The sequence below is a fragment of the Pimephales promelas genome, chromosome 14 (assembly GCF_988280905.1).
Source record: "Pimephales promelas chromosome 14, fPimPro1.hap1.1, whole genome shotgun sequence".
NCBI lineage: Eukaryota > Metazoa > Chordata > Actinopteri > Cypriniformes > Leuciscidae > Pimephales > Pimephales promelas.
Window position 1 is genome coordinate 28,998,587 of NC_142782.1, and position 17,911 is coordinate 29,016,497.

Genomic DNA, 17,911 nt, shown 5'->3' on the forward strand with positions numbered 1-17,911 from the left:
TTCTCACACAAACTGCTCATTTCGTGTCTTAGGCCATCAATGTGTACTTACATTTACGAGTCATTAAATCATTTGTAATCTGGACTTCTCTGTGCATGCTCTTTGAGGTGGTGACCATAGACCTCCATTATATGAATGATAGACACGAACGGTTTGACCTAAAAATATCAAAATTGAAAATACTGCGGAAACAAAGAAACCTAAATCTTGGATTCCCTTAAGTTAAGCTAAAACATGCCAAAAATTAATTTCAAAGTGAACTATCCCTTTAAAAGTAAAGGTTCTTTATTTTTTATTTTCTACTGTATGGCATTGCAAAAAAAAAACAAAAAAAAAACCTTTTTTGAGTGTACGTCCACACCATATATTCCAAGATTTGTCAAATATTTAGATTTTCACGTGTCTTTGACCTGATTGCAATATGCCAAATTTGAATATACACATATTCACATTACACAAATGAGGTTTGAAATGGATTAGAGAGAATTTATCTTATGTCTTCAGATGACTTAAAGTGCACAGTTTGGTGGACTACTGTTTTTCATAAAGATTTTATGAATTTTTATGTTTCCATCTTGTCATATTTGGAGCTTGACAGTCCCTGGTCACCATTCACTGTCATTAAATGAGAGCGAATACTGTGAACATCCCGCCAAACCTGTCCTTTCCTCCTCGCTCTGGTTTGGAACGGCGTGGAGATGAGTAAAGAATGACAGAATATCCATTTTTGAGTGAACCGTCTGCACTGTATTTTTAACCCGGAAACTGCATGCTAAAACATCCGTGAATTGTTCTTCAGACCAGGTAATTGATTTGCTTGGCAGTCTTTGGACTTAAAGGCCATTTAGCTATAAGGGGCTGGAGGCATTGACGATTTCCAAGACTGTAGGAAACATTTGCCATCCTGTACAGCTGAAAAAATGTGCAGTGGCCATTATACAGTAACTTGCAGACTTCATCCCAGCACAGGATGATAGCGGCCACCTAAAGTTAAATAGAGTTTTATCAATTCTTTCCCTCTCAAATGTGTCAAGCTGCTTAAGTTGTAGTAGCTATTAGGATTTGCAAATTGAACAGACTTGCTGACAGTCTGGGTAGCTTTTCATCAGGATGAAGTGTAGATGTGGAGGAAACCCAGATACTTTATCTCTGGAGTTAATCTTTAGAGAATCTGGGAAGTCTGTCCTGCAATCTCCCACCGGGCACACAGCAATTCGACACGGCCAAACAAAGACAATGTGAGAGATGTTTACCAATTTTGTGCTGGACACAATGGGGATGGCAAGTCCATGTGGGCTGAAATTCATTTCTTCGGGATGCTTGTCAAACAAGGCGCTGCCAATTAAACATTCCTCCAAAAACCTGGAAGCCTGCTGTTCTGTAATGAAAGCTGTTACCGCTTGACTGAACATAGCCATTATGTGTGTGTACGGGATAAAACGCTGGATACCTAGTGTGTCCCCTAGCTTAATAAGTATGCCCCAGTACAGCTGCAACAACTCTAAAGGCTTGTCATAGTAAGATAGATAACTATGATGATTACTATGTTAGTGTCTACACTAACAAAGCATGCGCTGCTGATATTGTCGTCTGCCGCTTTAAGTGTTGTAGCTCTTTAAAGCAGGTTGGAATCTGATTGGCTGTCAAGGTTTTTATCATTCATCAGCTGGAAAAGAAATTGTTGTGAAAGTGATTCACCATCATCGTTATAGCTGTGGTCTGGACTCTTCTATTCTTTTAAATTTAGAAAGATTTTTAAAGTGATAGTGTGTTGTAATTGTCCTTGGTGTGAGAACAGACCTTTAAAACTATGTCCACATTAATTAAAAAAAGTTGAACCGTCCAAAAGTTTCTCATCCGCAATGAAATGTTGGAAAATACTTAAATCCAGGACCGTAACCACCATAGGCAGTAAGAGGACAAGTCTCCCTCATTAATTGCATATGGCCAAATAGACCAAACATATGGTGACTAAGTGCGATCTGGACACATCAGTGATATTTTGTTAAATAAAATGATCCTGCCAGAAGAATTGTGTGATAACTTGATTATGTCTTGTTCTGTCTGTATCATCTCAGTGAGCTTTTGTGAGGGTTTACTCATGCGCTCTAGGGTGAATTTAGCATTTCCCGACGTTTGTGTGGATGAGAAACTTTTGGAAAATGCATGAAAACACTATACACTGTAAAAAAAATATTGTTGGTTTAACTTAAAAAATGAAGTAACCTGGTTGCCTTAAAATTTTAAGTTCATTGAACTGTAAAAATTGAGTTAATACAATGAAGGAGATTGATTTAAGCATCAGAAACTCAAAATATTATGTTATCTGAGCTACATGAATTATTTAAGTTGATTTGACAAAATTAAAAATGTGGTGATTACAAATCATGAAAATATTTTTTACAATGTATTGTGGATGGAGAACGTTTCGAAATGAAAACTCCATTTTCAAATCTATACGCGTTATTGTAGACGTGCTTGTCAGTTTCACAATGATGGCCAATCAGATCAAAGAAGGCGGGGCTTAATGTTCACTGTAGATGAGTGTGAGATTCAACGCTTTTAGTTTTTGCAGTGAAAGAGTGCGTGTGTGGTAAGACGCAAGCTAAACATTTACAGTAAGATACAGTGATGCAAACTATACTCAACTTTTTACTGTAGGCTAATTTCACCATTTAATTGATGTCATTCATAACTGAATGTGACATATTAGACATACTAAGAATAAGTGCATATTTTTAAATAAATTTAAAAATATTATTATGCATTATATTTAAATAAATTTAAAAATATTATTATGCAAAATATTATTATTATTAATATTATTTGCAAAAAGTTTAAATGGATTACTTCACAACTATATTCGCTATAATTAGACCTTTAAATTATTTAATTATTTAATTTCCCTCCCCCCTTCAAAGTTTAAGACATGGTTACGCCCTTGCTTGAATCACATGTGTAAAACGTAATAAAAGCTCACAGAATGAAGCTCACACCATTCTTTTGCCGCAATAATTTTATTAGCGAAATATCCCGCTTCTCACTCAATCGCCATTTCATGCATTCCTAAAATGCAATTGCTCTCATGTTTTCACACAGGATAGTAATTACAAGTACATTTTCTGTCTTTTTTTATTGTAATGTAATGTGAAAATTGTACAAAGTAACATTAATAACTTAATCTTTGTCAACACTGTGTATTTGAATAGCACATAGCTGGCAAATCTCTGTGTAATCATAAATATCTATATGCATTATCATTTTCGAATGCCTCTATCCACAGTACAACACTGAAACAGCATGTTTTAAATTATACACTTTGGATAGCGGCTCTGTTTTCGCAGGACATAAATGCAGTCTTAGTGTAATTGAAAGGCCAAAACAAATGTTTTTCATATGTTTTCGTATTAATGTAGACGTAGCTTAAAACGCTTTCCATTTCCCGTGTGCGTTTTCAGCTCGTATTAAGGAAAAAAAACCCTGCTTAAAGCTGGTTATCTTCCCTCACAATAACACATGGCCTTTTATGTTTGATCCAGGGGGAAAAAAATGGGTTTAAATCAATCAACTGTGGCTTGAATTCTAAAATGCCCTTTTAATACCCATCCACTTTCCATCTTTCTGGTGTTTCAGTGTTTATTGTGGCCTGGAATGCGATCAGAATTTCAACCCTATCCTTCCAGCCGTACCTCATCCCTCGTCAAGCCTTCCTGTATGCATAATAAAGTCTTCTGGCCTTGGTTGTAGCACATTGACAGTGGATGGATGTGAAAGCTATAAAGTCTCTACAGATATATGGCTTTCCCTTCTCTGCTGTTATCTGTGTTGGATATCCATCACAGGATTGTGGGGCTATTTGGGCGCGTATGAATTCTGATATATGGAGTCCCACAGGCGAGGGGCTCGCTCTAAGAGTAGTTGTATAATTATAGGCCATCAATGGCTTTCCTAGATGGCGTCTGTATATCAAACTGTCATGGATGTTTTTTTTTTTCAGTGTGATGGAGCGAACGTTATCTGGTTTAACCCCTATTTCGAATGATCCCCAATGTGTCTCTTTCCTCTCACCTTCAACAATAAGGAATGATATTTAAGGCCATGGTGTAAAAGTAAACAATCTCATTTGCTCTGGGTCAGATCTGTTGACATTTTGCAAAAGCCATCTTTATTTAATTCTGGACTATAGACACACCTTTTGGTATTTATCTTGCGTTTGACATTTCTTCTCCGCTTTGAGATTGCTTAAAAAGACTTGAATCAGTCTTTAGTCGACCTGAATAACACATAAGACACTCTATTGAATTCATTGAACAGTTGCACCACCTTTTCACACTTTGTATTTCAGGGTAAAAACATGCTGTTCACATCTTGTTGCAAATTGTGTTGGGCACAAATTTTGAGGGCGTAATTTGTTCTTAATGAGTTTGAGAGAATATTTAGGGTGGATTAGTGTAAGCAGGTACGTGCAAGCGAGAGCAGAACAAGATTTTACTTCGAGGCAATATTATTTTGCAGCACGGTATAACTGATGCTGCTTGACCAGTTGTGTTTGAGAGTCAGCAGTTTTTACAGCTTTTATTTTTGGGGGATTGTGCTATTTTTATTGACAGAGGCGACGGAGAATTTATGGGAAGAAAAGGGAAACGGGTACAGAAGGCAGACCTGGATCTCCAACAAGGACCATAGCTCAACTTATCTGGAGCATGTGTGCCAATGCATTATTATATATATGTAATTATAACTAACAAGAAAATACTATGGTAAACCAAGGTACCATAGAATACTATAGTAAATGAGTTTGGGCTGGGCGGTATGACGGCATATATCGCTACCAGGGTATAAAATGTCTATTGTTAGAGATTGTGCTAAATCGTGTATACCGCAGTTATGTAAATAAATAGCACTATTGACACTTCAGTATAATTAGTGTTCATACTGCCAAAGTGCACACACAGAAAGCTGACTCTAAAGGTGCGTTCACACCGGACGCGGATGATTTCAATGTTAAGTCAATGGAAAGACGCGTTACATGCGTAAAAAATTCCTGCGGTGCGAATGAGGCGTAGATGCAAAAACGCCTTGACGCGTGAATTGAGCGAATTGAGCGAATTGAGCGAATTGAGCGTTAAGCGCGAATGATTTAGTTAGTGCTATTTGTGCATTCAAATGGTGAAACACGGCCAACGGTTCACCTCTGAAGGGTCCGGTGGACACAAATACGGCGGCGATTGTCCCCTAGCTCTCCAGAGCAAATACAGAGTGGTGACTCTCTGGATGAATGCTTGATCAACATAAAAAAGATGGCCACCAACGGATTTTGATTCTGACGTGCGTGACGTGCGTAAATTTCGCTTCAAACTTTTGTTTTTACACGCATCAATTTCGCTTTTGACGCGCAAATGGATTAAAAGTGTTCACGCGTATAACCAGATGCGTTAGCCGCGAATTTGACGAGCTATTCGTGTCTGGTGTGAACGCACTGTAAGAAGGTGATGGCGATATATACTGTATTGTTATCCTGCAATAAAATCTCTCAAATCGTGAATTACAAACTTTTACGAACGAAAAAGTCAGTATAGTAGTTATTCACCCTTAAAATGAGTATAGTAGTTATTCAGTACTATAGTATAGCCCATGCCAAAGTACCTTTACTATGGGACATATTTTTTATAATTTGTATTTTATTTTTTAATATATCAACAAACATTTTATTTTTATTTAAAAATAAATTGTATTTATTTTTTAATATAATTTTTAAAAATATATTAACAACCATATTTAAATTATTTTAGCGGATTTTTTTTTTTAAATAATGAATTGATTTCATATTTTGCAAATAGTAATTCAGTGCACATGTTGCTTAGCCATTTAAATTCTGCATTCACAGCATAACAGCATTCTAACGAGTGGATCTTATGAAGTCAAAAGCCATAAAACAGCACAACATGTTGAATAAGTTAATATGATGCACTATAAGACAAATACAACTAAACATTACATGGAATAACTTCACACATTTTCCAATCCAATAAACAGCCGTATGCTGTTATAAATGCTAAGCGAGTGACATTTGCTGTATTATTATGAGCAGGGGAGTGTGAAAATTATAGCCACAAAGCCTATTAGTCCAATGTATTAGAGGGAAGATAATCATAATAAGCACAACTGCTTAAGGCGGTCAGTTCTTTGTTTTTTGCCGGGGGAATAAAAGCTGTTTTTGAATGTGGTGGATTGTGTTTTTCTGAGACAGAATCTCCTGTTGGAGCCAATTGGGGTGGACAGATTATGATCTAGGTGGATTGAATCTGGCAGTGTGAGGGATTTGGATGTGACAATACCTGGCAGAGATTTATTCAATGTATGGGAAGGTCAGAGCACGCAATTTTTTGCTGCTGTTCAAATTGACCCTTGAGTGGCCTGCCTTCCACTCTTGCACTTTTGTGCAGCAATAACACACAGTGATAACACAGACAAAAGATAAAGCGATAAAGCTGCACATTCATTTAGTCAACATCCTGTACATGGCCTGCAAGGATTTCACACAGCGGATGTGCATCTGTCGCCTTTATCAGGATGTTTCAGGTAAATTCATCCGAGACCTTTAGTGTTGAGCTTTCTGAAACATTTTCAAGAGAATTTATCCAGCAAGGCTGACATGTTCATCAATGTCAATAAAAGACTGTAGTAGGTCAAGTGACTATATATGAAGAGTTCAGATGCAAAAGCCTCTAAATGCAATTTGAAATTTTCTTCTTTAATGATGATTTTTATCAAACTTGTATATTTAAGTTCAGTAATTTCACTTAAATGGCAATGATAATTACCTATTAATTGTTATTTAAGTGAAATTACTGAACATAAATATACAAGTTTGATAAAAATCATCATTAAAGAAGAAAATTTCAAATGGCATTTAGAGGCTTTTGCATCTGAACTCTTCATATACATATGTTCAAGATCTTGGATTGACAATGCAAGAGTCAAGCACTTGTAAAGTTTTCTCCAGCACATCCCAATTCTGAACTCTGGACTTTCACAATTTGACCCTGACGAATCTCGACTTGTCATCCTGAAATATGGCCATGTGTCATCCTACATGGTTGGTTTAAAGAAATAAAAAGCTACACACTCCATCAATTAGGGTCTGAAGAACTGTTCCCCAACATACAGTATAACATGCTAGAAACATAATGATCCAATCATAGACTCTTACACATTTGCTTATTTAAATTCAAACATCAATTTTATTTTCTGGTCAGCAGTGTGTGTGTGTGTTTGTGTATTTTACTAAATTTTTAATGTATATTCGATCACTTCACACAGGCGTTAAGTTATCATTTTGACTCAACGTCTTACCGCAGTGTCTCCTCTTGGAGACCATTACTGCAAGTCCTACTTTTGCTATTTACATTTCTGTTGATGCCTTCCTATTCATGCTTTAGTCTCGGGGCAAAGTTGTCACTGACAGTTCTGCTGATGGATTCCTGCAGTGGTTAAACTAGTTTTCTTTCTATTATCAGCAAATGAAATCATAATGACATTATGGGTTGCAGTCGTAAGTGAAATGTATGTAGGTCTGTGTGTTAATGAAGTTACATTGGCCATTATCATGACTGGTCTTCTTCGATCACTACTGTCAGGAAATCAGTGTGCATTTGTCTTTTCAGTTGATTTATGTATATAATTGTCACCCATAGGTATTCAGCAGTGTGCGGGACGGGAAGATTTTGTTTTCTGCTTGTCAATTGGTGTGATTTACAAACTGAATGGTGTTTAGTCACTCGAGGGGACGTGCAGTTAATGTGAGAGATCACCAGTCTTTTAAGACTAAGTGCCACAGAGCAGTAATGATATAAGACAGGATACCTCAGCTTTTCCGATTCCCGTCGCTTTGGTGGCCATTTTGAAGCTGAGTGGGTTTTAAAAAGGAGAGATGGAGATTAAACAGGACTCAGCTGTTCTGAGCTCAGTGAATCCCGGAAGCCTTGTGCATTTTTCAACCTCTGGCGCCCATATTTCCCTCACCAGATTGGCTGATCTCACTGGATCTAGAGCTACACTACCTGGAATATGTCCTAGTCTAGGTCTAGACGAAATATATATTTTATATTGAAGGAATATTGTAAATATTGCATTGTTGTTATTGTGCGTTTTTTTGGCCATTAAAGGGGTCATATGATGCGATTTCTTGTTTTCCCTTTTCTTTAGTGTGTTATATAACTGTTTGCGAATGTATAAGATCTGAAGAGTTTCAGAGCTCAAAGTCTCAAACCCAAAGAGATAATTTTTGTAAAAGTTAAGGCTCAGCTACGCCTTCCTAAACCGCTTCGTTCAAACATGCCCCCATAAATTTTATTCCCGCTGTATTATTTTTGCCACCGCCGCTGCCATGTCGTGGAGACACTGTTTTTTTTTTTGGTTGTGAAAGCCAAACTACTTACTTTTGGTTGTGAAAGCCAAACTACTACTAATTGGCCTTTCGAAAGAGGACACATTTAGAAAACAGTGGTTAAGCTTTATTTACCACACTGTTCCAGGACAGTACAACCAAAATACTCGACTGTGTGCTGCACATTTTTCGTAGGACTGTTTCCAGAACCTGGGAGAGTACAAGGCCAGCTGTGCACAAAGGGTGATTCTAAAAAGTGGGGCAATTCCATCTTTGCAAGTATATTCTGGCGCTTCTGACTCTCAGACACAGCCTGTAAGTATGTTTTTATATTTTAAGAATTTGCTACTGACTATTCAAACGCGAGTTTGAGCAGTATAGAGTAGCGCTTGTATGTCGTTTCTACGATCACAAATGCAGATATTAGTTTTAGAGCCAGGCCGATATATCGGCAGGCCGATATTAGGCATTTTCCAAACTATCGGTATCGGCAGTTATAATGGCGATAAATTAATATTTAAAAAATAAAATAAAAACGGACGAAACACGCTTGAACCCTGTCATGAGTGTTGGAGTTGTATAGTTTGTCCACCAGAGGGCACTCTACACTCGTTAAGTTGGTCACGATACATACATTGCTTGAATAACAATTAAAAGTACATACCCATCAGTTCTCTTAGCTCAAATAAGCTTGATAAAATTTGTGACTATCATGTCCAGTTTTGCTGCTGTTAAAAAAGCAGAAAGTGAAGCGGAATTAGCTAGTAATAGTTACGTTATGTTGTTACCTAGTTGACTGACTGTCCTTTTAACTTTTGACAATGTGACTGAAGTATTTCTTTGATAGCGCGTGACAGTTATGGTAATGAGACGTATCATCTCTCCTTGGTCTGTTATATTGAAAATATTGTCCATTGCCAAACCATTGCTAAATTATTGGGTTATCATAGACTAGCTAACCACAAAGTTAGCTAATGCCACTATAATCAGTCTGTTTTGTTGTGACAAAAAAAGAAACAAGTTTCTTTTTAAAATGCATCATCATTATTTTAGTTAAAACTCATAAATAACTACAAATAACTAATGGTAGGGAAATCTGTTAATGTTTTGTTGCACCTTTCTGAAATAAAAAAATAAACAAATATCGGCCGATATATCGGAATATCGGATTTTAAAACTAGAAAAATATTTGTATCGGTATAGGCCTTCAAAATCCTTTATCGGTCGGGCTCTATTTACATAGTGTTCCCACCCCCCTATCGCGGTGCGTAAAAAGACAGTATAAGTCATTATAATCAGTAATTATGTTGTCAATGAAATAAACCTTACCAATCTGATATGTTCTGGTCCAGTCGGACTGGCAAAGTTGATCGATCAGCTTGGTCATCTGGATCAGATTTGGGCATGAATTGATAAGGGAGCTGATGTTCCAAATATGGTAAGGGGCGTGACATTTCCATCACATGCTTAAGGTATTCTGGCCAATCATAATGCACTGGATCGCTGGCCAATCAGAGCGCACCGCGCTTTTCAGAACGATGAGCTTTGTAGAAATCAATCTGTTTCAGCAACAATAATGTACGGTATGTGTAAAATAATGACTTTTTTTAAAACCTAAAACCACATAAAGACATTGCATTAAACCAAATACACAAAATTATGTTCTTTTTAGAACCCCTTTAAGTTTCCTAAAGATTCTGTCATTACTTCCTTTTGTCATGACTTTTGAGTTTGAGATGCATCCTCACTCAAAAAAATATGGACAAAAGTCCCTATGTGGTATTTTTCATAAATGAAAATGTAAAAACATGTGTAGGTAAATATCACTTTTAGTGTAATAAATACTTTTTAGGATATTATATTATATTATAATTGTTATATTATTAGTAATCATATAAAAAAGTTATTAATTATCTTTTTTCTTAATAGTGTAAGAATCGTGGGAGAAAATATGAATTGATTATTTATTTAATTTATTTTTAAACTGTTTTAATTCATATTTCGTATCTAATTCTTTGCAGTTGCTCCTTGATCGAAATGGTGGTTCCTCTGATTGGGAAGAAAAATCTTATACATATTAATAGAAAATACATGAATATTAAGGTATATGTTTTGTAGGGCAGAAACCAGAAACAATGTATAAATAAAAAGGCTAATGTTTTATGTATTTGAGGAGCGAAGAAGAGAGTCTTAGTCTAGGATTTGTCGTCAAGTCATAGCCAATACTGCCTGAAATAGCCTGTGCGTTGCACTTTGTCTTTTATAACATGAGATTTTTGCCAAAATTACAGAAAAAAACTGATGCCCACTTAACTACAGTAAACTTTATTACTAGTAAGTTAATAAAAACATAATGCAATACACTTACTGCCTCAGGAAGGAACTGCCAAAAGTTACGATATATATAGTATACTGTCAAGTATTGGTAGAAAATATTGAAAAATTATGGTTTTAGCTTAATCACCCAGTCCTTTACTTGTCCTCGTTTGTACTCTTTTTGAAGTATTGTGCAGAATGTGATATTTCATCCTGTTTCTCTGGTTGTTGACTTATGATGTAATTTTATCGTGTGACCAAAAACGATTGATACAGTACAGTATTTGATGTATTGTGTGCACAAAGGCCAACATATGTTTTATGACCGCACTGCAGTTAGTTGATTCACATCATTGATCTAGTGCTTTTTGGAGAGCAGAACAATCATACAATAATTCTTTCTCAAAATGACCTGAAGAGGAGATGGTTTTCTGCAGATTTAACAGTAATGATGGGGTCAACGTTTGAAAATATGGAGTTTTGCTGACATCTCCTTTTTGCTTCAAGCCAAATAGTAAGGATGTTAATGGCCATTCTCCTCTGCATAATGTCTCACAGACCTTTATATTTAATGCATTGCTCATTACGACGGTCCTGCTCTGCTGCATGCTTTCTGTCAACCACCCACTGACTGCTATTGTAGATTCCCTGTAGTGTCGCAGTCAAGTTTTTCCATAACTTCCCCAAACCTGTGCTGTCAATAGTGGCTAGGAAACAAGCCATTTACAGATCCACTTCATCTATTTTAGCCTCTTGGAAACTTAAGACTAAAACCTGGCCAAAACCCAGTGCAGACCAACTTTACTCTGACCTTTACAGATTGGATTGTGACACCTAGTAAAATAACCACAACCTTCTTCATTTGACTCAATTGAAGAATCAGACTAATGTCTCCCTTAATGTTTAAAGTAATTTTTTCTGCAAGCAGACATTGCCGTAGAAGTTCCTGTGGGCAGACGTATATTTTGCAACACTCTGTATGATTGATGGCTTTAGGGCAGGAAAGTATTTCTACTTTCTGCATGCAAAATAACGGGAGCAATCTGAAAACTATTGGTCTGGTTTCACAGACAGGGCTTAGATTAAGCCAGGATTAGGCCTAAGTTCAAATAGGGCATTTAAGTAGCTTTTCTAAACGTCCTGGTGTACATCTTGAGACAAAATAATGGTATGTCAGTACAGTTTGCTTTCAGTTAGCATCATTTTAGTCTGGGACTTGGCTTAAAGGATTAGTTCACTTTTGAAAAAACTTTTGCTGATAATTTACTCACCCCCATGTCATCCAAGATGTCCATGTCTTTCTTTCTTCAGTCGAAAAGAAATTTAGGTTTTTGATGAAAACATTCCAGAATTTTTCTCCATATAATGGACTTCAATGGGAACCGGATGGTTCAGGTCCAAAAGATAGTGTTAATAACTGTTTCAGATGCAGCTTCAAATGTCTTTAAACGACACCAGACGATGAATAAGGGTCTTATCATGCGAAACGATCGGTTATTTCAAAGCTTATTCCAAAAATGTAACTTTTCTAAGGACAAATGCTAGCCTAGCTCTATTCTGTGAGGCGCGTTTGCAACGTCACGTAGTACCTAATTACGTTCAAAAGGTCACGGGCGACGTAGCCAGAAGTACAGAGTCAGAGTGTTTACAAGTTGAACGCATAGGTTGAACGTGAAAACTAACTCAAACGCCGTTTACAAAAAAGGAATTAAAAGGTAAAACAACGATGTCGGACGATTTTGATTCTGTACTTCCGGCTATGTCGCCCGTGACCTTTTGAACGTAATTACATATTACGTGACGTTACAAGAATAGAGCCTCACAGAATAGAGCTAGGCTAGCATTTGTCCTTAGAAAAGTTACATTTTTGGAATAAGCTTTGAAATAACCGATCGTTTCGCATGATAAGACCCTTATTCATCGTCTGATATCGTTTAAAGACATTTAAAGCTGCATCTGAAACAGTTATTAACTGTCTTTTGGACCTTGAACCATCCGGTTCCCATTAAAGTCCATTATATGGAGAAAAATCCTGGAATGTTTTCATCAAAAACCTAAATTTCTTTTCGACTGAGGAAAGAAAGACATGGACATCTTGGATGACATGGGGGCGAGTAAATTATCAGCAAACGTTTTTTCAAAAGTGAACTAATCCTTTAAGCCACGTCTGTGAAATAGTTAGATTGTATTTTTTTGTCATTGGTGATGCTTTTTGCAGATTGATCTCATAAAGTGGCGTATGTATGACACGCCAATTCGTATTTCCATTTTTGCCTTGCTATCAACACACATAATCACTTTTCAGCATGTTACATTACTGTCTATATAAATATATATGACCTACCCCAACCCCGTCCCTAAACCTACCCGTCACTGGGGTTAATAACATGTATGAGTCTTCCCCTACCATCCTAGGAAAAAAAAAATTCGCTCCCAGATGTAGATCTACATTTTGCTTCGTTTCGCTCGGACATTTAACGGTGTGTACGTACACGTAAAATCACTCAGACGTTTAACGGCGTAGACATGACGGTTCGTTTCGGCGTGGACATACACGCGTATAGCTCAAAATGCGTATCGATAACACGCCACTTGACTTGAAATTGGCGTGTATGTTTACGCAAAGTCATGATGCCATGTTGCTATTTGAAACCTAGTTTGGCTCACATTTTGAGAGAGATTGCAGGTCTTCATTTAAGTTGCTAGGAGAAGTACTTGTGCCTTCTTAGTACTGCATTGCTTTTTCTCTTAACTCTTGTTTTCTCTGGTCATCGTTGAAAATTTGTTGTGGAGACATTGTTTTGCTTTTCTAAGCAACCATTAAGCCTTTTAGTAAAACATTTTGTGACCATTTATAGGATTTTTACCATCCAACAAATGTTAATGTTAAATGGCCCACTTGTGAAGTGATTGGTTTGGTTGTGAGGCTTAGTAGAATGCGAACAGTGAAACGTTCGTTGTCACACTCTAAATTATAAACTTTAAAAGCTGACTGACAAAAGATCACCAAAGCAATTGAATAGAAATAGCATCTTCATGCCACCAGAATCTGTTCAATCTGATCATGAGCACCACGGCCCAAAATCTGGACCATGTGCATCAGTCACTAGGCGAACCAGTGGCATTATTTCACCCCAGCCCACCTTTACTTTTACTGTGCATTTGTGTTGACATAACATCCTTGAGTTTGTGCATGTGACTTGGGATTTCTGATGGCTTTTAAAAGGCTGTTTTCGGTGCCGGTCTGACCCGGGGGTCATCTTGGTGTGATGCCACCTGCAAGAGGCGCAAATGGATTTGACCTCTACGGAGAGCTGGCCATCGACTGACTGGGATTTTAGAATCACACACATCATATCTGGAAAGCCAGAAATGAGGGGCCGAATTATTACACTCAAACACACACACACACAAATTGTTTCATACTTCACAACAGCTTTGGCAGCTGTCAAGTCACATCATATAAAGTGAGATGGAATCCATTATGGACAATCTAATTAGTTTCTGCACTGTGAAGCCCTAACCGGCTGTGTCATTTTAAATGCTCAGCACATGCCAGGGTTCAAAGCGCGTGCCATTCAGAGGGTTTTGTGCTCAAATTACCGGCTAATTCTTGAAGGTCTCCATTTTAAAGCGAAGTGCATTTCGTGATGGTGATCGTAAGTGTGTGAAAGCTTCAATATTGAGTGTCCGCGCATAATATGCTGAATTTTAAAACGATTTTGATTGACGGTATCTTTCTGGTTTGTATTTTTTTTAAAACGCGACTTGAAAACATTTTGTTTGACCCTTACAATTCTGTAAGGTTTTATGGAAATATATCACAAATTGTTTCAGCGAGACATTTTCTCCCAGTAGTATTTCCTGGCAGGCTGTAAATATGGCTTTCTGGGGGAAAAAAAGCCTCTCTGTAACAGAAAGAAATGACCATTATTAACTACCTCAAACTGTGACTTCCCGTGAGTGATACAGTTTTTCCTTTTTTCTTTCTCGGTTGCTGAATTTTAACACTAAAATCTTGCCTCACCTTTGAAATTTTGTGGCCTCTTTGTATTATATTATATTATAGCATATTGACCATACTGAAATACTGTGATAATATTTCTCACTGTTTAAGTAGCGGTAAGTATGCTACAAATAGATTTACATATTTAAATATGTACTTAATATATATATATATTATATATATACTGACATATCAAGCAATATGAATGAATACTGTAACATATGTATTGCTCATTATTAGTGTACAGTACTATAGTTAATACATTAACAAATGTTAACAAATAAGACCTTTTTGCAAAGTGTTACCAATTTATCTTTGTTAAAAAATTGCTGCAAAACTGTTTTTTTCTCTCTCTAATTTCTACTAAACAAAGCACTTGAGAATAATTGTGATGTTCCAGTGAAATTATATAAAGCACCTCTGGAATGGTGTTTATTTTCAGACTAAATGTCACAAATGCATTTCTCCTGAAAATGTCTCATTCCTTTGAACTTTTGCATGAAGGATGTAGAACTCATATTCTCCTTGTACACAAGACATCCGAAACAACATTTCACTTGCTTCTCAAACACGGCAAAATAACATTTTGAGATACGTGTGCTCACTGCTGGCATCATACAGATGTGAAGTGCTTTTACATCTCATGCATTTGCTTTCTCTCAAATGGCATCCGTTGGTCCATGTGTGTGTGTGTTTATGTGTGTACAGGCTGATCTTTTGTCCCCTGCAGTTTTGATCCAGCGTGTCAGAGCAAAGCCCGAGTTGACTTCTGTGTGTCAGCCATTAGAGAGTGGAAAGGAAGAGTGTGAATGGTGACTTATGGCATCCATGCAGAAGCAGCTCTCTGGAGCCCAGAAGAGGCCTGAAAGACAAATCGCTGCCTGCACACATCGCTGCCTGTCCTTGGAGTGCACTGACAGGCAAGCCTGCAGAGAGAAGGCACTGTCACTGCTGCTTGCCACGGTGCCGAGTTACGCATACACAAGCCGCACACACACCACACACTGAGGCTAAATCATGTCAACAGTCATTTGAGTGGACACACTGCAGTTATAAACACTTTCTGTTGTATTTAGCAATATACTTTGACTTTAAGATAATGTGGACACTCCCAAAGTAGCTAATGCAGATTTGTCTTCTGTAATATCTTAAGCTCAGTGAATATTTCGCCAAACAATTGCGAGTATGGTAATGTTTTTATATACTATGGTTAATTAAAGAAAAAGTTGGTTTTAAAGGGATAGTTCACCAAAAGGGATAGTTCGCATGCATCTGAGAGATTTCTGTCCGTCCTTTGACCGCTAAGCAACTACCACTGTGATGCTTATAAAGAGATTGTAAAACTAATCCATATGAATTGAACGGTTCAGTCCAAATTTTCTGAAGAGACTCGATCGCTTTATATGATGAACTCTACTAAGATTTTATTTGGGCTTTTATTCACTATAAACATTGATCTGCGAATACAAACAGTAGCTCAGCCAAACCTCTTTGGTTGTCGTGAAAGCTGAAACGTGCTGCGGAACACACTAGAATGGATCTCATTCTTGCTGAGGCTCAAACGTGCTGGGTGACATGAGAATGAACCTCATTGGTTCTCTTCTTTGTAGACACAATATTGCTACGTCAATATATTTCCAAACAATCCAAGGCAGAATTAACTCTTTTGAATGAATTGATTCTCTCTCATAAGAAAAAAGACACGTGTTTAAATGTCTTTAGTGAATTGTTTACGATTTATTACAAGCTCAATTTTGAGCTTTCTTTTCTATAGCTTAAAAGGCAAGGCATATTCAACAGAGTGTATCAAATTAGCGCAAAATAAATATTAATAATCAATCTCAACACACAATTATGAATATTTGGTCAAATTCCCAATATCATTTCCAGGGAAGGGAAATGTCTTTTTTACTAAGAGCCTGTATAATCTAAATCGTAAAATCAACTTTGTTGCAATCAGAACCAAATACGTATTGTGCACAAGTTTTATTAACTAAATCGCAAACTAATCTAAATACACATACATTCAATCACACATAAAATGGTAAAATGAAATTGGACGCAGGAAATGGAACTATGGAAAAGATCCATCAGCTTATTATTTTCAAAGCACCTTGTTAAATGCACAGTACTTGCATGGCCTTTGCAGTGAAATGATTTTGTCATGTTCCTGAAGAAGGATTTTGATGGTTCCACGAGTCTCAATCGATTTCTTCTGCGTTGAATGAAGAAATGGTGATGAACTGGCATGGTTTGACTCTGTTCTGGTTGAAAGTTCTCTCTCTACATGAGCAGATGGCTGGAGTGCAGATTGTGGCCTGCCGGCCCTGGGCCGGAGAGGCCACGCAGAGCAACCTGGAGAAGGGAGGAAGTTGGAAGAGTTAATGGTTGGAGTTGCAATTGACAACTTCTACATTAATTGAGGAAATTGTGCCAAACTCCTGATGTTGTCCTTGATTCTGTTGTGGTTGAGAGAGTCCTCTCTCTCCTGAACGTGCACATGGCTGGTCGTGAAAAACCCGAATGTACCGAGAAGGCCAAGAGAGGGAAGGGCTTGTGTAGAGTCCATATAAAACCTGAGAAAGGTTCCACCCATCTGGGTTGGCTTGACCTATGAGCAATGATTTATGACTCTGTCTCAAGTGTGCTCACTTGCATGTGCAGCTGGATTGGTCGCTGATGAAGAAACTATTAAAGATTCTTGTAATACTAAGGCCACGTCCACACGAAGCCGGTGCATTCCCTATCCGATTTCTTTTTTTCCTCGTTCTAAAAAAAAAATCCGTAAACACGGTATCGTCTCAAGAAATATCTGCGTACACACGAAACCACTGAAACGAACTGAAATCGGTGTAGTATATATGCCAGACCAGTATGGGGCGCTGTAATTCTGCCACAAAGATACACTATACACGGAGAAGAAGACTTTGAGCATGCACATAACCAGAGCCCGTCTAACGGAGAGCCTTGGCACTTCCTATTTAGCCCCATTGTGCATCATCCTGGTTGCAGTTCCATTAGAATTCCACTGGAGGTGATCGCGGCCGAGTGCAGAATGAATGGGAGTTTATGGGGCTAAATGTGTCTCTTTCACCGGCTTGTCGTTAAATCAAAATAGATTTTATTGTTGATTTCGCAAGTTCAATATAGATTATAGGCCAAAAGTCGAATGAACGAGTACTTATGTCCTTTTGATTTCT

At 37.4% G+C, this 17,911-nt stretch overlaps 1 protein-coding gene across 2 annotated transcripts in view; it reads left to right on the forward strand.

Moving 5' to 3' along the window:
- Window positions 1-17,911, forward strand: part of fibcd1a (fibrinogen C domain containing 1a) — a 137,901-nt gene that overhangs the window by 3,215 nt on the left and 116,775 nt on the right. Inside the window, exon 2 of one of the 2 annotated variants that reach the window (XM_089119801.1) lies at window positions 8,585-8,704. The exons of the other annotated variant lie outside the window; for it this stretch is intronic. Coding sequence (XP_088975927.1) covers window positions 8,585-8,704 — 120 coding nt within the window. The remainder of the gene's footprint in view (window positions 1-8,584; window positions 8,705-17,911) is intronic. 2 annotated transcript variants of the gene reach the window in all.